The 26,272-nt window shown below is 47.3% G+C and overlaps 3 protein-coding genes across 4 annotated transcripts; 2 read left to right on the forward strand and 1 right to left on the reverse strand.

Moving 5' to 3' along the window:
* The first annotated feature begins 9,215 nt into the window (after positions 1-9,215).
* On the forward strand, positions 9,216-13,223 carry LOC100274363 (uncharacterized). 2 transcript variants are annotated; one of them, NM_001148723.1, is made up of 5 exons: positions 9,216-9,469; positions 10,401-10,686; positions 11,605-11,953; positions 12,033-12,174; positions 12,530-13,223. In NM_001148723.1, exons 2-5 carry the CDS (start codon positions 10,430-10,432, stop codon positions 12,886-12,888), a joined length of 1,107 nt encoding a protein of 368 aa, NP_001142195.1. In that variant the 5' UTR covers positions 9,216-9,469; positions 10,401-10,429; the 3' UTR covers positions 12,889-13,223. The 2 variants fall into 2 exon arrangements, with proteins under 2 accessions (NP_001142195.1, XP_008647601.1); XM_008649379.4 differs by lacking the exon at positions 9,216-9,469 and adding an exon at positions 9,549-9,943 and having other exon boundaries at positions 12,530-13,187.
* Positions 13,224-16,747: 3,524 nt separating this feature from the next.
* LOC103630377 (scarecrow-like protein 1) lies at positions 16,748-20,623 on the forward strand. Its single transcript, XM_008651435.3, has 4 exons — positions 16,748-17,044; positions 18,137-19,577; positions 19,796-19,951; positions 20,056-20,623. Exons 2-4 carry the CDS (start codon positions 18,247-18,249, stop codon positions 20,252-20,254), a joined length of 1,686 nt encoding a protein of 561 aa, XP_008649657.1. The 5' UTR covers positions 16,748-17,044; positions 18,137-18,246; the 3' UTR covers positions 20,255-20,623.
* A 1,068-nt stretch (positions 20,624-21,691) lies between these two features.
* Positions 21,692-24,441, reverse strand: LOC100281296 (uncharacterized). The gene is made up of 6 exons (NM_001367193.1): positions 24,146-24,441; positions 23,986-24,022; positions 23,434-23,529; positions 22,654-22,936; positions 22,442-22,561; positions 21,692-22,019 (listed from the first exon to the last, which is right to left on the reverse strand). The coding sequence occupies exons 1-6, from the start codon at positions 24,180-24,182 to the stop codon at positions 21,840-21,842; spliced, it is 753 nt and encodes a 250-aa protein (NP_001354122.1). The 5' UTR covers positions 24,183-24,441; the 3' UTR covers positions 21,692-21,839.
* Positions 24,442-26,272: the final 1,831 nt, after the last annotated feature.

Consider the following 26,272-nt stretch of genomic DNA (forward strand, 5'->3'; position numbering starts at 1 on the left):
GCAGCAGATGGCCGCTTTCATCTGACGGGAAGGCACTGAATTGTATGGCGATGCGGCAGGAGCAGGATGCCTTTTATAGCACTGCGCGCAGAGGCTCTAGCCAGTCAGGGCCAGCCGGGCCGGGCCGGACAGGCGCCCGGCCGTCCGAACTCCGGCGGTATGGGCGCCCGCGGCAGCTCTGTCCGCTACTCCGCTGTGGACAGTGGACGCGACGCCACGGTGCGGCTGTACAGTCCCATCGGGGACGGCAGTGCCCAGCAGTTGCACACCAGCAGTCCGTGACTCCGCCAGCGCCAGTGCCAAGAGTGGCGATGGGAACACCAACGGCGGCCCGGTGTCGTGACCATGGTTAGTAGCAGTAGCACAGCACGGCACCTGAAATAAAGAATGCATTTTTTAAGAGTGGTGCTAGACTAGCTGCTCTGTCAGTTTGATAATATTTGAACACATCAAACAGTCGAATCCGTGACCTGGGCTTGTCGTATCCAATAAGAATTTTACAAGATTGATTTCAGCAGATAAAAGAAAAAAACTCTTGAAGTTGAAGTGTATTGATATCCTCAAACAGTCGAATTCGCGACCTACGCTTGCCGTATCTAATAAGAATTTACAAGAAAATCTCATAATTCTATAATATCATGTTTGGATGTAGATATTCAAGACCCAAATTATTGGGAATTGGAATAAGGATTTCTGAATTCCGATGTTTGGTTGTCTAATGAATCCAGAGCTAAAATTAAAGCTCAATTTCATGGATTTGGACTTTAACTAAAAAGCGTCCCTTCCAATTCAGATCCAAGACTCTATGTTTTTGGTGGAATTAAAACATCCAAACAATATATTTGTATTGAAACTCATTTCCAATACTAGAAAGATTTGGTATTAGATCTAATTCGATCCTAACATCTCCAATATCTACATCAAACAGACCCTAATCGCTTTCAAGCATCGTAGATAGAGGCGATAATGGATCACCATCCAAACGTTTCTTCGCAATTTATTTGTGCGCTTAAATAATTGTAGTTCAAAAATAAATATAAATAGAGCTCGATTTTAATCTGATCCGGTCCTTAAATTTTGTAGTATAAATTTTAGAGCTCATTGCCACCTTCAATCGTAGGATCCTATAAAATTCTAACATGTAAACATGGAAATATAAGATGTTTTTTATTCAAAATCATGATTTTACAATCTCAACCAAAAAATGACCTTATTCGTGTTGCATTACCACCCCCCAATCATGCAAGTATCCAATGACGGCCTGCGACGCAAAAGGCCCAAGCAGGGTGCCAGCAAGCCACGCGCCGACCGGGAGCAATACCACGAAGCCCGTGGCCCAGCACGGTACAGTAGCAGTGTTTCTTTTTTTTCATTTTATTATTGTATGTCTTTTCCCTTTTTTCTATGGCCATTTATTATTATTTTATAAATACAAACCACACCAGAATTATAAAGAAGCGGATACATCACTTTAGGGCTTGTTCAGTTACGTGTTTTTTAAATATAAATTGGAAGTGATTTAATCTCGTTCAATCGCCCTCAATCCACTCTAAACCGAAAAGGGGTTATGTGTACTAATCGGGATACAGCGCCGGGAAAACCTGTTGCTCTGCCCGCGCGTGATCTTGTCAGGACGTTGTTGGTTGCTAGTTGGCTGTCAAGATCCAAACTTTAGATATATACCATGGACCCCACATGTCATTGACTCATGTGGACCCACATGTAAGTGAGATAGTAATGGTATGGATCCAAAGTGGTGATCTTTTAATGGTATGGATCCAAATTTCCCAAAATTCTAACATGTAGACATAGAGTCATGGAAATATAAGATGTTTTTTATTCAAAATCCAGATTTTACAATCTCAACAAAAAATTTCCTTATTGGTGTTGCATCCAACGACGGCCTGCGACGCAAAAGGCCCAAGCAAGGTGCCAGCAAGCCACGCGCCGACCGGGAGCAATACCACGAAGCCCGTGGCCCAGCACAGTACAGTAGCAGTGTTTCTTTTTTTTTCATTTTATCATTGTATGTCTTTTCCCTTTTTTCTATGGTCATTTATTATTATTTTATAAAGGCAAACCACTGCAGAATTATAAATAAAGCGGATACATCACTTTAGGGCTTGTTCGGTTAAGTTTGGTTTCAAATCTAAATTGAAAGTGATTTAATCTAGTTCAATCACCCTCAACCCACTCTGAACCGAAAATGGCTTATGTGTACTAACGGGGATACAGCGCCGGGAAACCCCGTTGCTCTGCCCGCGCGTGATCTTGTCAGGACATTGTTGGTTGCTACTTGCTAGTTGGCTGTCAAGACGAGATAACCATCGCAAAATCTATCAGCCGCGGAATATTGAATGCAGAGAAGGGGCCTCCGCCTCCACTCTCGACAGCGAGCCGAAAACAAAATAACCGCTGGCGCATGCTTCCTGTGACCCTGACGCTGACGGCGATGGCGTGGGACAACGGCGACTGGTCTTTTTGGAACTCGACGGGGCTAATTTGGTGCCAAATAAATAAAAATATATCCATAAAAATAGAAAGAAATTCTCTTGCTATTCATTTTTAAATAGAAAAAGGATTCTTCTTCCATGGATTATGTCATTCCCATGCCAGTTTTGAAGGGCCGGTTGCTTAGGGCCAGAAGTTTTTGAGCTCACGTGTTGTATGGTAAGTATATGTTACAACTTACAAGAATCAGTCCAGAGTCCCACGCAAGTCACGTTGACCTTTGCATGCAAACCGCAACTGAAAATAACGACCTTTTTAAAAAAAAATGATGAATAATCACAGTTGTCATAGGAAAGTCAGCAGGCAGGTTCAAGAGAGCATGCACAAACATCAGTTTAGTTTTCTAAGTATAACAGATAACTAAGAGACTGTATAATATAATCCTAAAATCCTAGATCATAAGTGCCGGTAAGAGACAACGTGAAGAGACGAGCTCTCTTATATATTTTTTTTCACTTAGAGATCAAGTGACTCATATTAAACGAAGTTGTACACATGCTCTAAACTGTATGAGTTTCCAGTTTAGACAGGATAGACCTCAAGGACGGCGGGGGTGGGAGGGCAGAGTGTCAGCGTCCAACCCCCGGCCCAGCCCACACTCGACAGCTTCGAGCGTTCATGCGCTCGTGGGCCGGCCTAGCCAAGAGAGCCCACCACTCACATCCCAAAAGCCAGGCTAATGGGAGGAGGGAGACTCTCCCTTTTAAGCTGCCCACGGCCCCCTTGGCTAGCCGATGTGGGACTAAAGCCGGGGCGCTGACTACCGGCCCCTGACATCCCACCCCCCTTGGGAAGCCCCCCAAGGCAGGCATGGGCCAACCGGGCTCCGATACCAGATGTCAGCGTCCAACCCCCGGCCCAGCCCACACTCGACAGCTTCGAGCGTTCATGCGCTCGTGGGCCGGCCTAGCCAAGAGAGCCCACCACTCACATCCCAAAAGACAGGCTAATGGGAGGAGGGAGACTCTCCCTTTTAAGCTGCCCACGGCCCCCTTGGCTAGCCGATGTGGGACTAAAGCCGGGGCGCTGACTACCGGCCCCTGACACAGAGTTAAATAACGAGATCGTTGCATAAGCAACCGTCGGTGCCGTCCCCCTGAGCGTGACTGGACGAGTCGTCGCCAATCCATCGGAAAGAGAAAGAGGAGGCTTGAACGGAAGGGGGAGGCCACAGATGCACAAGGACAGTGGACAGCACTGGCGTGTGACAGCAAGCAGCTAGCAGACACAGCCGTTCCTTGCTTCTAGACGCCTCCGTCTCTCTTCTCTGCACATTCTTTTCAAGAGCAGGTACGTACGTGCGTGCGTTGCACATTCCATTCCATCGCTCATGCATCCGTGCAACAGAATCACGAGTACGCTCACGCCTGCCTGACGATGGAGGGAGGCACTGGCTCCTCGTACCGGACGATTGGAAGAACGTGATCCATGCTCGATCACACCACCTGCGGTGTCGGCACACACACACAGTACGTGCTGTGCGTGGATACCTGCACCGGTCAAAAACCAAGCATGGATACGTCGTCGTCGGACGAACCGGCGAGCGCGGGCGGGCCTCTCGTTTATCTATTTGCTGAAACTTGTTTCTTGTCTTCTACTATCAGCACACATGGCGTGGGTCCTGTCCCGACGGCTTCAACGAGGAGCGACGAGCGAGTCGATCCTCCCCTCCCGACGGCTCAGCCGTAACAAAGCGTCATTTTCTTCCTCCCTCTTCTCCCCCTTGTCTTGTGTTGTGTCCTCGTCATCGTCATCCCCCGTTCTACCTTCCTTTCTTCGCCGGATAAAGCCGTGAGGCATGTCGCTTTCGAGGTTGTCTCAGCCCCAGTACAGGCAACGGAGCGCCCGCGTCATCCGGACATGCCCCAGAGCCGCTTTTCACCACGACGCAACGCAACACAAACCGAGAGCTCTCCACCTCTTGCGGCCGCCATGGGTCAGTACGACAGTACAGCACCTCATGCCACGAGGGAAATAACGTCGACATCGGTGTAGACGTCCCCAACCAGGACCTTCACACACATATTATATAGTGGAGTGGGCTAGCCAGGACCTTCACACACATATTATATAGTGGAGTGGGCTAGATTGAGTGGATTTAAATCTTTAGCGACTAAGAATTCTTCCTAACTTTTGTAATCTCATCCAATACATATTGAACGGAAATAACCTGCTTCGTGTTGTGTTTGCTCTCTTTGTTCTCTCTTTTGCTGCTAAAGTTCTTTTGTTGTGTTGTGATGTTTGCAGCTATTTATTTAAGAGGTTGTCTTGTTTCCTACAAAACGAGGCAGTTGTTAGTTACACCAGAATCAAAGAAATTCAGGTGGGGTTTTCTCCCCCTTGACAGTCAGAAAAAAGGATCATGTTCAAAACCTCTAAAACGAAAATTTAGAGCTAAAATTAGGTAAGACGTAATGGACCAACTAATTGCTAGCTATAACCAAAATAACCATTAGTTGTTAGTTGTCCCGACCCAGCTACAACTAGCTGATATAGGCCCTGTTTGGCACAGCTGCTGCTTGTTAAAAAAGCAGCTTATCTGAGAAGCTGGTGAAAAGCAGCTTCTGCTTATTGGCTGCTTTTAGTGTATTCTGAGAAACAGCTGAACTGATAAGCTGCTGTAGAAGCTGGTTGTTTGGCAGAACTTCTGCTTAAATTTATGAAGAAGCTGAAAATAAGTTATGCCAAACAGGGCCATAGTTGGTTGATGACCAAATTATCCCTAGCGCTTTCTAGGTATACATGTTCGCTCGATTTTTTTTGTCTGGTATGAAGAACTCGAAATTCTGTAGAATATTTATATATTTTTTAAAATTTGTATTTGTAATTTTTGTTTCCCAAATATGTATAGCAGCGGTTACTTATTTGCAAGAAGTGATTAATAGTTAGTTGTCTAATTTAGCTAACAACTTATTAGATAACCGATAAGGGTCTTTTTAGAACAAAGGACTTTTTCCGAATCATGCGTTTTTTTTCTATAATTTTAAACTAACTAATTCCTGATGGGACTGGCAGCGCCCCACAGGCCAGGACACAACAGAATGGATCGGGAGTTCGGAACCGTGCTGAGTGCGATGCCGGCGAGCAGCGCAGCTGAGCTGGGCAAGAGCGAGCGAGGTGACACGGGACGGGAGGGAGGGGACGCTTTGCATCCGTGAACGGAAGTGCCGGCACAGCCTGACAGCGGACGCGATGCCTGTGGTGTGTGGGCGACTGGCGAGCCGACGTGGAGCATTGTGACCTACGAGCCAGAGCTATACATGTCCAACGGTTCGTGCCGGGCTGGCCCGGCCCGGGCACGGCTGGGCCCGGCACGGAAGGCACTAGTCCAAGCCCGGCACGGTTCACCCATCGTGTCGGGCCGGGCTGGACCGTGGGCTGTTTGGGTTGCCCAGACCCGGCACGCCAGATATTAGATGGGTCGGGCCGGGCTTAAAGCACGGTAGGCCCATCAGTTCGTGCCGGGCCCGTGCCAGAAATACATAGAATCTTATACAGATCACATAAAAAACATCTTGAATACACATATATTGAATCTTATACATAAATCAGGATTCACATAAAAACATATTCAAAACATCACAGAACTCAGAACATCACAGAACATATGCATTTAGGTAATATAAAATCGGAGCCTTAGTGCAATGCTGCCTCATTAAAAACCTTCCTAGGTAAAAACTCACACCTCGTGAGAAAACCCTAGGAAGGAAAAGAGTACAACCAGCTCCTTATAAAATTTATAGTCCAGTTCATAGTCCATGTTTATTACAAAACAACATACATTGATACAAAAACCAAAAGAATTTCAAGCTTTTTCCTTCCTTCTTCCCCCTTGATCATCTTTGCTTCCTTTTTGATCCTTTCTCTTGCTCAGATATAGAAGATGAACCAGCAGGCCTAGTTTCTGAAATATTAACAGTACAAGTATCAGAACTAATATTATAAGTTTCATCATCACCATATATATCATCCCAAGCCTCTGTAGCCTTACCTGAACCAGCACCTAGCATTGGTTGAGTATTCAAACAAACTTCACCGAATTTGGTTTCATAAATCTGAAACATCTTAGTTAGTTTGGTACGAATAGATGATGGGAATCTACTATAATCTGTACCATTTAGAGTAGATAACCTCTGAAGAACTTTATGAAACCCTCTCATCTTAGCTCTCGGATCAAGAATGAAAGCAAAGGCATAGAGAATGGGTATTTCTCTCCAATATTTCAGAAACTTAGATTTTCATAGGAACAACTGCATCTCTTAACAATTCATGGTTCTCATATGCATTAAGATGCCTAGCAATTTTCAGAATATGATGCAGCATCAAGGGCGAAGTAGGGTAATAAACACCAGATAATGCCACAGTTGAATCATAGAATAACTGAAGAAAAGATAACAATTTTTCTGCAATAGACCAGTGATTATCACTTAGTAAAAATGACCCATCAACTTTGCTAGGATGGTTGGTTGTGATCCAAACAGAGAAAGTACTTTGATAAGGAACCAAATGCTTGAGCATAAGAAAAGTGGAATTCCATCTAACATCCATGTCGACTCCAAATTTACGAGGGCGGACACCAACACTAAGGCAATATTGTTTATAAGATGCAATACGTTGATTTGAAGAATTCAAGAATGTTATTGCAGTTCTAAAATCTTCAAGATATGGTTTCAAACGTTTCAAACAACTCTTAACAATCAAATTAATTATGTGGCATCCACAACGCTGATGCAAGAAAATAGCACTCAAATCATATTCATTTCTACTAGGCATAGGAATCAAATGGCCAATGTAACCAGAAAATACTGGTTTTAGAACTTCCATAGCAGTTTTGTTAGATGAGGCATTATCAAGCACAATAGCAAATATTTTATCAGTAATTCCATAATCAGTAGCAACCATTTCAACCCGCTCAGCAATGTTAAGACCTGTATGAGCTACCTCAATTGGTCTAAGACCGAGCAACCTCTTTTCTAAACACCAATCAGTGTTCACAAAATGAGCAACAACACTGATGTAATCCTCTTTTGCCTACCGGAGCACCAGATCCACCGACTGTGTGGTTGAGAGATGAGACCGGAAGGGGACGTCGGTACCGGAAGACGAGGGGAGCAGAGACGCGACGATGGAGATGGAGCAGAGACCGGAAGACTACGGGAGCCGAGAGGGAGACGGGGGTGGATGTGGGTGAAATACCTGAGAGGCTGAGACACGGCGAGCCCGTGGAGCAGCGAGCCAGCGACACGGCGTCGGCGATGGAACACAGACCGGAAGACGAGGGGAGCCGGGACCGGGAGGGAGACGAGGTGAAATACCTGAGGCCCGTGGAGGCGGAGGCGCGGAGCACAGACGCGGCGATGGAGCAGAGACTGGAAGCCGAGGGGAACCGGGAGCCGAGAGGGAGACAAGGTGGATGTGGGTGAAATACCTGAGACACGGCGAGCCCGTGGAGCAGCGAGCCAGCGACACGACGTCGGCGATGGAACACAGACCGGAAGACGAGGGGAGCCGGGACCGGGAGGGAGACGAGGTGAAATACCTGAGGCCCGTGGAGGCGGAGCACAGACGCGGCGATGGAGCAGAGACTGGAGGCCGAGCTGCCGAGGGGATCCGGGAGCGGGAGGGAGACACGCCGGCGCCGATGGAGCAGAGACCAGGCGGCGGCGATGGAGCAGAGACCAGGCGGCGGCGATGTACTCTAGGTCTAGGGTTTTCTAGAATCGCCGTGAGCGCCAGGCGATGGAGCAGAGAACAGCCGCCGCCCGCCAGACGATTGGAGGAGTGGAGGGTTTTCTAATCGCCAGACGCCAGGAGAGGCCGGGAGGATAGGGTTTTCTCCAATTCAGTCGTGCCCGAGTCGGGCCTGTCCGTTTAACGGGCTCGTGCTCGTGCCTGCACTGTGGGCCGACCTATCGGCCCAAGCACGGCACGGGGGTCGTGCCGGGCTGGCACGGACACGGATATTGTCATGCCGGGCCGGGTTTGGGCCGTGCCAATCCGTGCCGGGCCTCGTGCCGCCCAACGGGCCGGCCCAATATGGACATGTATAGCCAGAGCTAACCGGTTCCTTTTGCAGTGCCAGTGCCTCGTGTGACGATGGCAAGGCTGATTGGGAAGCCACCGGCGTCGCCGTCGAGAGGGTCCGTGAGACGGCTCGGCTCGTCGGGGGAGGCACCCGTTGTGGCATGGCATTGCCGTTGCGTTACGTTACGTGCCACAGCTCACCAGCTGAAGGACGTAAGGACAGGATCCGCAGCAAGTAGAGCCGCCCTAGTCACACAAAAAGCTCCGCTCTCCACCGCCGCACCGAACGAGAAAATCGTCCCGAAACGGTAGACCCGTGGCGTTCACGCTGCCGGTGCCGGGCACGCCGACGGCAGAAACGATTTTGCATGTTGGAAAGTAACGAGCCCCGTTCTGGTCGTTTCCCGAAGGATTCGACGGGGGGTTGGGGAGGATTGGACGGAGCACGGAGGAGTTCTTCCCGTGGCCCGTGGTCTGGCTGTCTGACGGCGCGGCCGGTGCGCTGTGGCCTGCAGATAACGCTTTTTCTAGTCGGTCCCGGTACGCTAGAGGCTAGATAGACGCGACGGCCGGGGCCACGCGTCCAGGCGAGGGGAGGGGAGGCTTCGCGAATCGAATCGCGCGATAAAACCTGCGGCCCGCCGCCCATCCCGCCATCCTGATCCGCTCGCTCCCAAATCCTACTGCCGTGCGCGTCCCGCTCCTGCGGCTGCGCCCCCCGCGAGGAGAAAGCCGGTTAGCCACAGCCCCACACGCGCGCATCACGCCACAACCACACCACACGGCACCAGCCTCCTCCGTCGTCACCGCCTCGGGCCTCGGCCGATCGATCGGGTCTGGCGGCGGCCACAAGCGTCGCTGTTTAATAAATAGCCCTGAGCGGCCTCCCCCTGCCCCTCAGTTCAGCCTCGGCTGGACATCGAGTTTGTACCGGGTGAGCTCTCTCTCTCTCTCTCCTTTTTGGGATCCTTTTCCCCGTTCAATCCTCCTATTGTTTTGGCGCCGAGATCGAATCGCTGGGAGGCCCAATCGTCCTCGGGAGCACGAAAGCTGTAGTTGTAGCTAGTGTTGGCCTGCGCAACCAATCGCCAGGTCCCCGCCCTCTTCGTTCTAAGCGCGGCGCTTCTCCGCCCGGTTGCTCCTCCTACGGAGTCGGCTCCGTCCTACTACACCGTTTCCCCCCCAAATTTTCTGGCTTTTCTGGGCGATGATGGCCTTACCGCCCGCCGCCGCCTCTTGCGTTGGCTGGTTACCCGCGCCCTGAGTTCCTGCAATTTTTTTCTTTTGTATTTCTGATTGCTCACCTTCTTTGTTGTTTGCGACGACCGTCCGGAAACACGACGGAACGGGGGCTTCTACCTCGAGAAAGCTCCCCATGTTCCCATCGCCTTGTACTTGCGGCTGCCTAGTTAGTACTTCCCCTCGAACATGTTTGGCGCAGTTCTCTCAGCTGCAAATCACAGATACGCTAGTGTGTGTCGAGTACCCAGAGTTTTCCCTTCTCTAGAAAACATCTCTATCTCGAGTATGTTGCGAGTCCTTCATGCCGTGGGTTCTCGGATCAACTTTAGGCTGAACACGGGTATTGTGGGTGGGTTTGTCACAAGACATGTCAGGTCAGGTGCCTAGTCCTGGTCCACACGGTCTGTTGTGGGCTCATTCCTGTTGTTGCCGTTTGGATTATCTTTTTTTTTTTTTGACGAGACTAGTTTTTTTTATATATGTTCCCTTGCTAAGGACTATATGCCTATCCGATCCGCATTAGTCCTTCTAGATTTATCTACCATTCTCGGGCACAGTTGTTGTACTGCAAGGCTTGATGATTCAAAAGCTGTCGTCTTATGTAAGCTGCCATGTCATTGCAGGAAACAGCTTGGTAGTATAACCACTGAAGATGGTCAGTGGGAGGCCGCATGGTGAATTGGACTCATGGTTCAAGAGCCTCATGGTGACCTCTAGCAGCGAGAGGGGGCAGGCTGGGAGTGGTGGTCCAGCGCCAACATTAACAGGATGGAAGGACCTTCCGATGGAGCTCCTGGTGCGGATAATATCCACAGTTGGAGATGATAGGATGGTCATCGTGGCGTCTGGTGTTTGCACAGGCTGGCGTGACGCGCTGGGATGGGGGGTCACTAATCTTTCACTTACATGGTGAGCAACTCCCTTTCCTTCACTCCACCTGTTTAGTCAATTTGGCAGAATGTTTTGAATTTGCTTTTAATGGTTGAAAAAACTGTGCACTAGCTGTTGCCTGTTGGATTGGATTTAAAAAATATAGTGACAATTTTGCAATATTCCTTTTGGATCCTTCCGAATTATATGGTGCTGCAACTAATTAGACAAGTTAGCAATGTGTTTCAGGGGAAGTATTAGGAAATTCCTTTGTTTTGTTTACCATGTTATGCTATGCATTGTTCTTTCAGTCAAAGCTTACACTTCCCACCTTATCGTATGTTTTTAAAACGTTTTTACTTGTGGAAGCAACCTGAATATTTTTAGCTCTATTATACGAGTTCTGATCTGATATTGCTGTAGGTCTATGGAACTTGCCATTAGATATCCATATGCTTGTTCCATAAGAAGCTTTGGAACGCAACTGGACCTGCTCATTGACTTTCCATTTGCTTTCCTTAAAAGAAAACCTTCTGGTCTTCGGTCCATGGTTTGTCTAAGTTGCCAAGCCACAAAGTTGGTCTCCTTTGATGTAAGCGATATGTCATATGTGAGGAGTGGAGAAAACCAAGTCAATGAATGGCTTCATCTACCATGGTAGATTTTTAGCTTGCACAGAAAACACATTTGTACCAAATTACACGAGGAACTTTAAGTTGCCTTTAAACAAAATATCTGCATCCATCACTAACCTTGAGGCCCAATGCAATGGATTGAATCAACTTCACCCCTGGATGATTTATTGTAGTTAATACTATTTTCATCCTACTTTTAGTTTGAGGACGTCAATTTCTTCCTGCCTTTAACTAACAGCGAACCCCTCTGTGCTTGTGTGCTGGTGATATGCATACCTTTTAAATAACACACTGGCTAACCTGAAAAGTGTATCACTTGCAGGTGCAAACTGAGCATGAATAATTTAATGATATCTCTTGCCCACAAGTTCACGAAGTTGCAAGTTCTCACTCTCCGGCAAAACAAACCTCAGCTTGAAGACAGTGCCGTAGAGGCTGTTGCCAACTACTGCCATGACCTACGTGAGTTAGACCTCAGCAGAAGCTTCAGGCTTAGTGACCGCTCCTTGTATGCGCTGGCCCATGGATGCCCACGGCTTACAAGACTGAACATTAGTGGATGTTCCAGTTTCAGCGACACTGCGTTGATTTACCTTACCTGCCGCTGTAAAAACCTCAAGTGCCTGAACTTGTGTGGATGCGTGAAGGCTGTTACTGACAGAGCTTTGCAGGTACTTTCCGTTATATCAAGTTTTGCGAACCATGTTTCTAGTATGAAACTTCTACTTAGTTTCTATAGTTTTGGTGCAGGCTATTGCTCAGAACTGTGGGCAGCTGCAGTCTTTGAACCTAGGCTGGTGTGATGATGTTACAGATAAGGGAGTGACCAGCTTAGCGTCAGGATGCCCTGATCTCAGAGCCGTAGACTTGTGCGGTTGTGTTCTTATAACAGGTATTTGATCTGATTATTTAGTGGCTTAGTTTTCTTTTGTGCTTGTTGGCCGCAGCCAGTTAAGTCTATGATGGCAGTACTTATAGCCTCGGGGGTAACTGAGCATATCAATATCAGCATACTTGCTTATAGCCTCTGGGGTAACTGAACGTTTTCTGGGGCAGTTGATCACTGTATACAAGAGTGAATTTGTTTGCTCTTCACTAGATTTCTTCGTTTGTTCTTCACTAGATATCGGTGTTTGTTGTTATTATTTCTGACTCTTAGACTAAGCACATTGAGTGTTTGTTCTTCACTAGCTTATACTGAGCCTTGAGCTCCATAGTCTTCTCATCTTTTCAATTCTCCATTGCAGATGAGAGTGTGGTTGCTCTTGCCAACGGATGTCCGCACCTGCGCTCGCTGGGCCTCTACTTCTGCCAGAACATCACGGACCGCGCCATGTACTCCCTCGCAAACAGCCGCGTGAAGAGCAAGCGTGGGAGGTGGGATGCAGTGAAAGACGGGCTCGCGAACCTCAACATCAGCCAGTGCACCGCCCTGACGCCCCCGGCGGTGCAGGCCGTCTGCGACTCCTTCCCGGCGCTGCACACCTGCCCCGAGAGGCACTCCCTCATCATCAGTGGCTGCCTCAGCCTCACGTCAGTCCACTGCGCCTGCGCCCTCCACCCACACCGTGCCGGGAGAGCCCTGATGGCCAACCATGCGTACTAATAAACATGTTGGTGGCTTTGCGCTGATAGTTCTCGCGAATGGGGACGCATGCCTGGGGGGTGATGGCGTCGTCCAGGTGTAGAGGAAGCTCCCTGTGTACATAAACTCGAAACTTGGCGGTGTGATAAGGCACTGCTGTGGTAGGACTTTGTGTGATAATCATGGAGTGGCGAATTTCTAGAGAATGGCATGTACTCCAGTGCTACCTGGACATTGACCAGAAAAAATGTGGTATCTAGTTGCCTTCTGTGTAAGGGCGGACGTGTTGGGATGTTCATGCATTTTCATTAATCTGATACCTTAATCTGACTAAAATCTAGATTAAGTTACATATCAAATCATTACTTTAATCTCATAACTTAATCTTTATTTAGATTCTTGAATTGAGCTGAAAGATCTAATGTGTACTTATTTTATGGACTGCCTAAATGTTGATGCCAAATGCCTGGCTCTGTTGAAAATTTTGCATAGGAGAAAATAATGAAGGCAAATGCACGGCTCTGTTGGAGAAATTACATATCTAATCATTTCTGACTCGTGATTTGACTGTGTACATGAGCATCCAAACAAGATCCAATGTGTATTCATTCATCGACTCTGTAGGGTTGCACTTTTGCAGTCAGATCTGCCTAAATCTCTTGATGGCGAATGCATGGCTCTGTTGGAATTTTTGCGAAGGAAACAAAAGCCTAGAGGGATTAGACTGTTACTTTAGAAATTCACTTCGACAGGCCCTATCTATACTAGGGGAAACTGAAAACCCCACCCTATAAGTTACTTGGTTTTTGTGTATGTCCCTTAAAGCTAGTTTGGCAACTTAAATTTCGTCTGGGATTAGAGAGGGTTGCTCAATCCCCTCCAATCTCAAAGGGATTCGGATTCCCAAACTAACTTTTTTTTTTGCAAATGTAAAAAAACATGTAACACCTGTATGGTTATGTTGCAAAACCATCCCAACCAATTTAAGACCATTTCTAAGAGACTACGAGGGCATTCAGGTACATTACGAATTTTGGAAGTAGGAAGCAAGCAAGTCACAAGCCATCTTCAGCTATGAACTGCGCTTCTTAGAAATATTGTTGCATTAGTCATGTTAGGAAATTACATTTTAATTCAGTGTGCATCTTCGGCCAGAGATGTTCATGTTCATATTTCTCCTGGCTTCCAGTTTGCTGAAGATGGAAAATCACCAAATCAGGGCTTCTAGTTAGTCCTGTGTAGTTAGGAATCAGCAATCTACTGATTATTATAAATTGTGTTGTTGCTTTCGAATCATAACCTTATCCCATATGTATATGGTTTCACATTGTGCTTGTCATGTTGTTAGCCTGTCATTTAATTCAAGTTCATCATTGCAATATGTATGTCGTTGCAAACGAATTCAGTCATCTAACTGTTATCTGTGCTGCCCCCATTAACATCATTTTTTGTTTGAAAGAATGGCATAAAGCTTTACGTATGTTATTGTCATGATACATTTGAGTTGACTGAATGCCTTCTCTATTGTTCAGCAGGCAGTGCACAACTGGGATTCGATTTTACAAGACTCTTCAAGTTTTGCTCACTCTTCTTCAGTTTACAGTAGATCTTAGCTGCACATGACGTTCAAAATCACACCTTTACTGTCCTAATTATAAGAGGACGTTATTACTGTCCCAGGTCTGCACGCGTCCAGGCGCATTGCTGGACGGACTCAGTGCCTGCTTGTCCAGTCAATTATTTTAGGCATGTGTAGCCGTGTAGGATTAGATGCAATCTGCTGGTTATTCTCATCAGTTGTAGTATTTTTTTTTATGAATCACTTTCCACTTTCAGTTAAGAATTGTGAGAATAAAATACTTCCTGCAAAGGATGACCGATAGTGTCTTGCTTTGCTGGACAATCTATATCTATGTAACTTATATTAAAGAGCGAAATTTTATTATTTGAGTTGACTACTACTTCTAGAATCAGTGTGTTAGTTCCTGGGAAAGTGGGAACTTAACTCCTACTCCGAATTTATGAATTCAATAATATCTGTTACTTGCATAGGTGCTATGAATAACATGAATAGATTTAGAGCTTAAAATGTCATCAAATACCCCCTGTTCTAAAATACTTCTCGTTTTAGCATTTGATTTTAATGTCTATATTCAAATAGATGGTGATGAATATAGACACCTATATAAGCCACATACATCAAATATTGTATATATTCACTAATTATCTAAAATGAATTTTAATTCGGAACAGAGAGAGAGAGAGTAGTTTCATGTGAGATTCATGAGTCTATTCTCGATGGTGGTTACATGCACATTTAATAGTGTGTCACATCAGATTTTTTGGCTGACATGGCATAACATTTAAGAGGATTGAGTTTCATGGGGATGAAACCATGTCAACTAGTTTCCAAGATCTTGAAAACCGTGTGAAACCTTCACTGAAAGTGATTTATTTCGTATTCACATAATTTATTAACTTCTATTGGACAATGAGTTGTGACATTTAATTGATGTGTTAACCTATGAAATAGTGACGTGAAATATTGCATCGAGAGACATTGTTTTATTCATAATTTAATAGCAATGATGATGTGGCAGCGTTGGAAAGGGTGCTACGAAACTCCCATTGTGAATAGCATGATGAATCTTAGATCTACCGTGAAGGCTAAAATTCTTATGGTGAAAATTCTAGATCTAAATTTGTTTATTTTTTTCGTTGGAGGAGCTGTCTCTCAGAACGGTCCTTGATAGGTTGCTATGGTCTACCAGAGGCGTCTATCGTAAGAGCAACTCCAGTAGTTCTCTAAAAGACTTCCTAAATTAATAATTTAGGTAGTTAACATGAAAATTATTCTCCAACAGTTCTCTAAATGAACTTTCTAAATTTAACAACTTGTCATCTAACCTCATTTTTTCTCTACATTTGGCAACCATTTAACAACTCCCTAAACAAAAATGTTGACTGCATTATATAGTTTTTGTGACTTATTTTTTATGTGGATAGATACAAAACAAAATTACAACCTATATTTAGAGAACTATTAGAGAACTCACATTTTTTTACCCCAAAAGCTATTTAGCAACTTCTTAAATCTGTGATTTAGAGAGCTAAAATTTACATAACTATTGGAGTTGCTCTAATCGAAGCCGGGCCGGATTATGGCGGCACGGCGGCCCGAAGATCCGCACCCATACTCTGGCCATCACGTATTCACGTTGTCGTAGTTTCGGATCAGGCGTGCGCATGAGCCGCAAGGAATGCGCATCGGCACGACGACAGCAGGTCCTGTTTGGTGGCTCACCTACTGCCACAAAAAGTGACCGTGTGAGTTGACCAACGCAGTCTCTGATCGATCGATCGATCACGCACTGATTGGGCACTCCGGATAAGGCCACCGGACCACCACCACGACCAAGTCAACAATTAGCACTCTGCAGCGCCAGCAACCCACGTTCCGGGATCAACAAGTCATTCTCTTTGACTCTAATAACACGCATAATGCTACAACTAGTACTATTCAGCGATCAGGTACAAGCTCTACGGTAATTAATATCCTTATAAAAAGGATAGTCAGCAGTACGTTTACTCGGCCCACGGGGTACAGTAAGAGGGTATTTGAATGTACTATAAGAGTATTTGAATGCATTAAATCTGATAATTAATTGGCTAAAAAAATTTGCTATTAAAATTAGCTAGATAACAAATAGCTAACTATTAGTTAATTTACTAAAAGTAGCTAATAGCTGAATTATTAGTCAGAATGTTTAGATGTCTTTAACTAATTTTAGTAGCTCACTATTAATTCTAGTATATTTACTAAACCACTTGCACAGTGGAATGAATAACATGACAACGCGACGTTTCCCTGTGAGCCACCGGGGGGGAGCAAAATTTTGGTCGGTAGAGGGCTGTAGCGCAGGCCAGGCTAGTAGGTTAGCCCACTTGCCGCGTCACGCCCGGCGTGGGGCGGTGGGGGCCTTTGTTATACCCGCCTCCAACCAACCCACGCGCGGCGCCCACCGTTTCCGCCCGCGTCCTCGCCTCTTCTTTCTTCGCCTCTTCTGCACCGCGCTCTCGCTCGCCCCTCCGCCGCTTGGCCTCCACCCTCCCGCTGCCGGCTCCGCCGACTGGACTTCCGCCCGTCGCTGGCCGTCGGCGCGCCCGTTCCTCGCAGGTAAGGCCGGGGTCTCTCGCTTGCACATCGTCTTACTACTTCCCCTTTCCGGGGCTCGGTGGCAGTAGGCCGCACGATTTGTGCCGTTCGTGGGGGAATGCTCCGGGCTAGCGCTTGTTGCAGCTGCTCTGGCTCCGAATCCGACTCCGGCGGAGAAGGGGCAAATTCATTAGGAGCGCTACGTTGGTGGGAACGGATGAAGGAAATCGCCGCGTCTTCGCTAGTTGAGGTTTGGGGGGGGGGGGGGGGGGGGGGGGAGAATCGGGTTTGATGTCAGCGGAAAATCGTACGTAGGGTTTCGTCGGAGCTAACTCCCGCAGATCCAGCCTCGCAAAAATTCATCTGTTGAGAGCCAATCTCGTCGTAGTCCGTGGGAGATTTTTCCTCCTCCTTTTCCCTAGTCCGTGGGAGATTTTTCGCCGTTTGTTTCTATACCGCAAACGTATAATATTGGTGGAGAGTGCAAGTATGTTGGTTCTTGCTGGTCTACCTTCCACATATTTTTTTTAATCTACCCGTTTATTATTACTCCGGGCTTAACAGCTGGATTCCATCTGCAATGTAAGTCTAGGTATGCATACACATGCTGAGCAAGACCAAGATGTCTGCCTGGCGCCTACCTTAAGCCTTTAGGCATACGTTCCACTCGAATCGGTTTTTGGTTCCAAGGGCACCGAGTTAGTCAACGTTGCAGGTCTGGAGGATAAGAAGGTTACCAAGTCTTAGAAGCAACTCCAAACTGGGTGGGCTACCCTTTTTCAATTTTTTTTAGTGACGTGCTGTGGACAGCATGTTCTTATAATGGACCGATGGATTTGATTAATCGACTTGCTTTGCTGCCAAGTACAGCCGTCACTGCGACAGTCATACAGAATCAAATATATAAGACTTTCTATGACAATGTTATACTTTGTATTTTGTTCTCGTACCTGTTCACATAAAGGCATTAGAACTTATATCTCGTGTCTATTAAGCCTATGGTGGCAGGAAATGCGCACACACACACGCGCGCGCGCACACACACACACAAATAATTATTGGGAAACCATAAGTGCCCTTTTGTACTCCTTATCTGTTGTTTTCTAACTGCAGGTGAATTGTTCAGGCTGAATTGATCGGTGGAAGCTGTGCATTGACTATTTTTTTATCTCAGAATCAAAGAGATAAATTGAACTGGGAGGCTGGGAATCGCGAGAGAAGTGATGTCTTTCGTTAGGCAAGCAGACCCATCAGCATCCTGTGCGGAGACCACTTACATCCACAAATTTGTGCCACCAGGATCAGTTTTCCCAGCACAGAGATTTGTCTCTGGCACCGACTTGCTTCACCACGGGCCTCAACCATATAATGCTGAGGGCTACAAGCAGTCTGGTTTCAATGGCACAGCGCCTCATGCATTTCAGAGCTTTTACAATACTGATAGCTATGCTGAATCTCACTTTAATGAAGCACCATATTCTCCTGCAATCTTCGATATATCTCAGCAGAACTCTCAATCTTTATCGGATAACCAGGCCTCTGATCTTGTAGAGTTCGATGAGGATGAGATGAGAGTAAAGCTTCAGGAGCTTGAGCATGCTTTACTCGACGATGGTGATGAGATCTTTTTTGACTTGTCAGGGAGCATTAACGATGAGTGGAATGATAACATTAAGACAAACAATGAATGGGTCAATACAATGAAGAATATTGTGAGCCCCGACTCTCCAAAAGAGGCATCACCTGAGTCAAGCATCTGCTGTCTTGACAACAATGTTGGAGAAGCACGGAACCCGAAACAGTTGCTTTTTGACTGCGCAGAAGCGATATCCGAAAATAGCATCGATGAAGCACAGTCAATCATAGCAGAACTACGGCAGAAGGTGGCAATTCAAGGAGACCCTTCTCAGAGACTTGCGGCCTATCTCGTGGAGGGCCTTGCTGCCACACTACAGTCTTCAGGAAAGGGCATCTACAGGGCCCTGAGGTGCAAGGAGGCCCCTACTTTGTACCAGCTTTCAGCCATGCAGATCCTCTTTGAAATCTGCCCATGCTTCAGGCTAGGCTTCATGGCTGCTAACTATGCTATTCTCGAAGCCTGCAAAGGCGAAGATGTCGTGCACATCATTGACTTTGACATCAACCAGGGTAGCCAGTACATAACTCTTATCCAGTTCCTAAAGAATAACAGTAACAAGCCACGCCTTTTGAGGATAACTGGTGTCGATGATCCAGAGTCAGTGCACAGAGCTGTTGGAGGACTGAATGTTGTTGGGCAGCGACTAGAGAAGCTTGCAGAGGACTGTGAGGTACGGTTTGAGTTCAGGGCAGTGGCTGCTAACATTGAAGATTTGACTGCTGGAATGCTAGGTCGCCGTCCCGGAGAGGCCCTCATTGTTAACTTTGCATTCCTGCTGCACCACCTTCCTGATGAAAGTGTCTCAATTATGAACCAAAGGGATCGGCTTCTCCGTATGGTGAAGGGTCTCCGACCAAAACTAGTGACGTTGGTGGAGCAGGACGCAAATACTAACACTACCCCATTCCCTTCCAGGTTGGTTCTCTCGTGAACATTTTTACTGCATCTGGTTGGTACACAGAGTTGTCTAAACCGATGATATACATGCTGTTTAACTACCCATTTTAGCAAACATGTGTGCTTCACGATGCTGACCTTGTGAAAGAAATGTGGTTTTTTTGAACTTTGTGCCAGCCTTACACTATCATATAGTTATATATCTGCGGTTCCTCATGTTGCCCTTTGGTATGCAGGTTCCGGGAGGTCTATGACTACTATTCGGCACTTTTTGATTCACTGGATGCCACCCTTCCAAGGGAAAGCCCAGATAGAATGAACGTGGAGCGCCAGTGCCTCGCACGGGAAATCGTCAACATCTTAGCTTGTGAAGGCCCTGACCGTGTGGAAAGGTAAATTCTTAACAGCACTTTTCGATGAGTCCTGGTCTCATGCACGTTGCAAACTCCAATTAATGATTATACACCAGCTCAAAAAAAATGCTATTACCCTGCAGGTATGAAGTGGCTGGGAAATGGAGAGCTAGGATGGCAATGGCGGGCTTTGTGCCGTCCCCATTTAACAGCGGCGCGGTTGATGGCATAAGATCTCTACTGAAATCGTACTGCGATAAGTACAGGTTCGAGAAGGTCCAGGACGGCCTCCACTTTGGCTGGGGCGACAAGACGCTCGTCTTCTCTTCGGCGTGGCAATAGAAGCTTGCTTGTAGTATTGCCGATCTGAGCACTTTCCAGCGTTTTAGGAGCATCTGGTGCAAGGGCTGTAAAGAGATTTCTGTCGCCGTATTGTTGAAGTACACTCGTAGCTAACCTTAGCGTGTTGCCTGCCTGTAGGCTTGTGAGGTCTACGGTTTACCTAGTTTCTTAGATGAAGTATGTTGTGCATTGTACACCTACTGAACTACATGTAGACTGTAGAGTCGCGGGTGTATTTAATTTTGCCCTTCTTTTGGAGGGGCAGAATCACAATATGTCGACATTGTTTCGTGTATAAAGTACTGGATGATGATGATGCTCTTTTGTACTGGTCATGAGATGGGATAAAATAACAAAAAAAATCGCCAATCCGGTGCACCATTGCATGTACAGGTCATGAGATGACATTTGTGGGTCTACCTTTTGACATCTGAGGTCGTGAATGCTGCTGCGGTTGGCCCATCCATCTCTATGTGCATACTGACTACTTCAAAAGAGTCTAGTTCATCCACTTGAGATTTCCGATCTTGCAAACGAGAGAAGCTTCCGCTTGACATCTCCGGTTGCTGTGTGCCTATGTATGTTTTGACCACTCATAAAAAACGAACCCTTATATACGAGCTTTGTATTTATTGTAATATAGGACGCAACAATGTCTTACAGAATTTTTTTTTGAGCAAATTCCACAAAATCTTGTAAAAGGAAGGCCCATGATAATTGTCAGGAGCCCAAGAATAGCTCACGGCGGTGTCCCAGTTCCACTTGCGGGCATGGGCTGGTATATTCAGTGCAAAACGTGCTGGGCCTCGAGTTAAATTTTCAAGTCCATTGCCCCGGGGACCTTGCGTTGCAACGTCACGGAAGCCGTTGCCTCTCGTGGTCGTGGACGTGACATTTGATTCAAGAGACCAAAAACAATTTATGAATATGGACTAAAGAAAATGAAGCAAAAACTAGCGCTTGATTAACTTGTTTTAAATGTAAAAAAATAAAGAGTCTGTCTACTCAACAATTGGAATCACAACTGTTTTTTGCTGTGTCTATCCATTGGTCGATGACCTTAGCTTAACTCACAATTCCACAATCATTACTAACCGTTGTTATGTGTATATATGTATTATTTGTCATCTCATGTGATGGACTGTTGTCCATTACCCATATTTAATACCGGAGTCGGACGCTGAACCGACGGAGTCGAATGATGTACGACCGGATCCGGGTGATAGATTATTGTTTGTTAGGTTAGGTTGACGGGTTGCAATATGGCTGGGCCCGCGAAGCAGCCATGCGGCCTGGAAGGCACTCCGTCCGTGGCTCACGATCGCCGATCGGCACCATGTGAACAGCTAGCATAGCGGCGCCGGAAAACTACGGCATCCCTATCGTCCACCTTGGCCTCCGACGGCCAGCAAATCGCGCTTGGAGAGAGACACCCCATTGCGAGATGAAACACCCAGTTACATTATTGCACACACGCAGAGGTAGTACAGTACAGCACGCACTCTCGTATACATGCACACACACACAATCACGGGGGGAGGAAACATACGCTCGCGCACCGAAAGAGAAAGTGGCTAGCTCCATGCTAGACCAGGCGGTCCTCCTTGCCGCCGACGTCGTCGGCGACCTTCTTGCTGCTCTTGGCGTCGGAGGCCATCTCCACGTCGTCGCCGGCCTGCTGCTTGCCGCCGCTGTTGCTGTCGCGGTAGATGGCGTACAAGACCAGCTGCACTGCGCCCAGAAAGCTCCCGCACCCGTTGGGAATCTGCACCCACCCACACGCATCAATGTCACTTTGGTTTAACGAGGCGTGCGCAATTGAAGGCGGTGTGTCCGCGCGCGCGTGGGCGTTGCCTCGCCGCTTGGGCACGGCCCATTTAATTTACTCGACCACGTTGGCAGTGGCACCCGCGCGCGCGGCGTGCACGCATGTGGCTGCAGACTGCGCGCGTCACTGCGCGTGCATGGTCGCCATATATCACTATGCCACTCGGCCTTGCTCGAATATGCCGGCAGGTCAAGAGCATTCATCCAGCAGAGCCAGAGAGGCGGAGACGACGACAACGGAACGCTACCGGCTAACCGACGACGACGCATCAGACACGCCTAGAAAGGAACAGCTACTAGTAGCTGCAAGCTTTGCATATGCCTAGCTGCTAGCTGCATATATATGACGTGCTTACGTACCGCGACGAAGGGGTCCCGGCCGAGCAGGCCGTAGACGAACCAGGACGTGCCGCACAGGAACACGGCCAGCGACAGCAGGAACGGCATGTACTCCACGCTCTTGGTCTTCACCACCAGCCTCTGCACGCACGAACGAACGAAACAGTCAAGCTGCCGTACGTACAGTGCCTGACGATATAATTATCCGATATGCCGTGGAACGAAACGTATACCATGATGGAGAGCGGCGAGGCGTACATGCAGATGGAGCAGACGGTGGCGGCGAGGCCGCACATGAGCTTCCGGCCCTGTCCGTGCAGCGCCAGCATCGACGCCAGCGCCACGGCGGCGAACGCCGCCGAGACCGCCGACGCCAGGCCCAGCATCCGCAGCCGCGTCCGCTGGCTGGACGCGAACGCCAGGAAGATCACCACGTACACGGCCTCGATCGCCGCGCCCGCGCCGTTGATCGTCGACACCAGCATGTTGTTCGGGGACACGAACGGCAGCCCGTACCTGCAGGGCACGGAACACGCGATCGACTGAGTAATAATCAACATACTCTCTTGGCGTGCCGGCCGATGGAGATGTTCTCTCTCCTCGTTTCTTTCTTCGCCACTTTGCGCTGTGCCTTCCAGACAGGCAACAAATAACACATACAGCACCACCATTCCTGTGCGCGTGCTGGTGTCTGCTGCAGTCTAGTAGGTCCTGGACTGACATCTATTAGCTTGGGTGGTGGGTGCGCTTCTGTTTGGACGAGCTAGGCGAAGGCGAGTTTATTTCATCGTGGAATCAAGGCTTCGAAAACTACAGTTTGGTGGTAGGCCAACTCCAGCAGAACGTGTAAACGGATGTGTAAAAAGTTCAGAGTGAATTTAAAAATAGAGAGTGAGATAGAGAATATGTCTGGAGGATAGCTAACTACTATAGTAGTTTTTAGCTTGCTACTAGCTAGCTAGTTTTCACTCTGGAAACTTAAGTGCGATCTAGCAGCATGCAGCAGTTCTTACCAAGCTGACAAGAGGCAGTTGAGGAGTGTCATGCTGTACGGCACCCCCGAGAAATCCTCCGTCGACTTCCTCCTGATGATCCTCCAGAACGTAGGCCTGCGAGCCAAAAACATACGTATATATATTTTTTCCCCGACAGATGATCAGTTTAAAGCTTCAAGCCGTATATATATGACTCAGCTGGAGAAAACAACAGCTCAACTACGTGTTTCGCGCGCATGAATGGAGTATCAGAAATGGACAAAAGCTATAATAATAATATAAAAAAGCGTCTAGCACCGTAGCACGTCGCAAAAGGTGTGGGTGTGGCACGCGATTAATAATTTGCTAGGTGTACCGGATGCTGGATGTTTCCAGTGTACATCCAGCTTAATGAAATAAATAAATGAAGGAATACGTCTTATTTTTATATTTGTGTAAGCAAAAGTAAAAGTTGTGCGTGATCAGTCTTGTACTGGAACAATGTTTATATTTGCTAGGATTTTGCGCACACTCCGACCCTGTTGACACAATTTACCGAAATCGAGGAGGGGCGCTACATCGAGCACTTACACTGGGGAAAGGAAGAGGAAGAGAGCGATGACATTTCCTGAAACCCAGAAAAAAAACACACACACACGCACGCGCGCAGCAAGTTAGATTAAAAGAACCACAAGATCATCATCAAAGTGAGGACATATATATGAGCTAGGAACTGCTGCAACACTCTCACCGGAAACTCCAAAGACGAACTTCACCACATCCTCCATCTGTTCGAACCTTGTCTCAGACTCTCCTTAGCTCTTTTGCTGCTGTCTGCTTGCGCTTATATGGAACCTTCTCGACTACTGGTGTGGTGGGTAGAACAAGGCAAAATTGGACAGGCACAGGTCTGGCCTTCAGATCGATCGAGCACGCGCGCAGGAGATAGTTGTGCCGTAGTAGACAGCTAGCTGCGGCTCAATGTAAGCGCGCAACTGCCTAGCAAGAACAGCTAAATGGCAACGGTGTTGTATGCTTGTCTGTTTGTGTGTGTGGATGGATGGATACATGGATGACGGTTTCATGTGTATATATATAGGAAGAGTTGGAGGGAGGAGGGCATCTTCTCTCTGGTGTGTCAAGCCAAAGCCTGCTGCCTGCTGCCTGCACCCATTGATTCATTGATTGCGTTCTTATCTTGACCACCACTGAGGACGACGAGTGCCCGGCCGGAGTAGTAGTGCAGACGCGTGGACGTGGTGTGCGCCGGGGCAGTGAGCAGTGCGGCTTCCAGCACCATCAGATGAGACGCCGGTTTTCTCATTTGTCACCACAGAGGTCAGAGTTTGGCATCAGGATGCGTCCTGGTCCACCACCTCGACCATGCATAGACCATGCATAGAAGGTATACTGACCATGTATTCACATTCGTGTGTTTGTCACAGCTAGCACTAAAGCGGTGGCAGGGGTTGTTGTTTTTTCAAAAGTGGGTAAAATCAGAATATGAAACATGACAAACTCAAGTATTGGTCCGAGGTACGAACACTGCTCATATATTAGTTAGATTGAAATAATAATAATAATAATAATAATGAACACAATAAGTATTAGCATGAGTATTGCTGATATATTAGCCAAATTATGTAACATAAACAAGCATATACTACTATAGACATTGCTCATCATATACTAGTCAGATTAAACAGCATGCACACATTAGATCACCAAGTGTGTACAGTACACCTTCCATTTACAAAGAAATTAGACTAAACAGCATGAACAAATCTAGCTGCTAAATCTCTAGGTTGACTTTACTCAAGCACACAATCTAGCAACTACTTAATCACACTAGGGAAATGAATACAGCTTAATTACAAATGTGAGCTTCTATATGGTTACTTAAGCAACTATCGCACAAAACAATGATATCGATGTAAATCCAAGTGTAATTTTGATCAAACCAAATTGACAAAGTGAATAAACACAAGATTTATCTCTGAGGCGTGCGTGAAAATGAATCACTGGAAAAAAGAGCTGGGCCATCGACGAAAGAGAAATTCCGGGCCTAATATTGGTTCCCTGCCAACCATGGCGATGAACAAGTGCAAGTGCATGATGGATGGTTGACTGCTGAGCAAATTAAGACACATAAATGCACCCCGATGTGAAGGGCTACTATAGCTGATCGCCTGATCCCGTAGATTGTGAGCAGCACGCTGGACACTGGGCCGGCCGGGGAGGTTCTGAGAACTCTGGCTGGAGTTGGGCGATCGACACTGCCATGCAATCAAGGGCTCTAACAACGGCCAAGAGCATGCGTTTATCTGCTATATAGTACTCGTCGTAGTTCCCCGGTGCTGCGTCCTGTTTGCCGCGTCACTTGATAGAGACCTGAAGGCCAGCAGCGGATGTACGTGGACGGAAAGAGGCTATATCTATCTCGATCGAGTGACGGCGGCGTCTGGAGATCTCATGATATTGACCAATATAAAGGGCTTCAGCGTAATGAGTTTGTATCCAGTATAAAGTAGCCTAGACAAGAGTGGCTGACAGAAGAGTGGCCCTTCTAAGGGACAGTTTGGAAACCCAAATCTTCCTGGAATCGTCTCATTTACCAGGATAAGTAATCCTTAGAGGTGATATTTGAATAAGACATCTAGTTATATATGTGGGGCTTTCCCTCTCTGATTTAGGGCGTGTTTGCGACGCTGGCCCAGCAGCCCGGCTGCGCTCCCGGGCTGCAACTAGGCGTGTTTGCGTGTCTGGGCTGCTTACGAGCACGGCCGTCTGTGTGCAAAAGCGACGGCTCCGCCTGGCTCCCTGGAAACGGCGCTGGAGTTCGTTTTTTCTGGGCTCGGCTGCTCGTGGCATGCTTGTG

Source organism: Zea mays, chromosome 6, assembly GCF_902167145.1.
Source record: "Zea mays cultivar B73 chromosome 6, Zm-B73-REFERENCE-NAM-5.0, whole genome shotgun sequence".
Lineage (NCBI taxonomy): Eukaryota > Viridiplantae > Streptophyta > Magnoliopsida > Poales > Poaceae > Zea > Zea mays.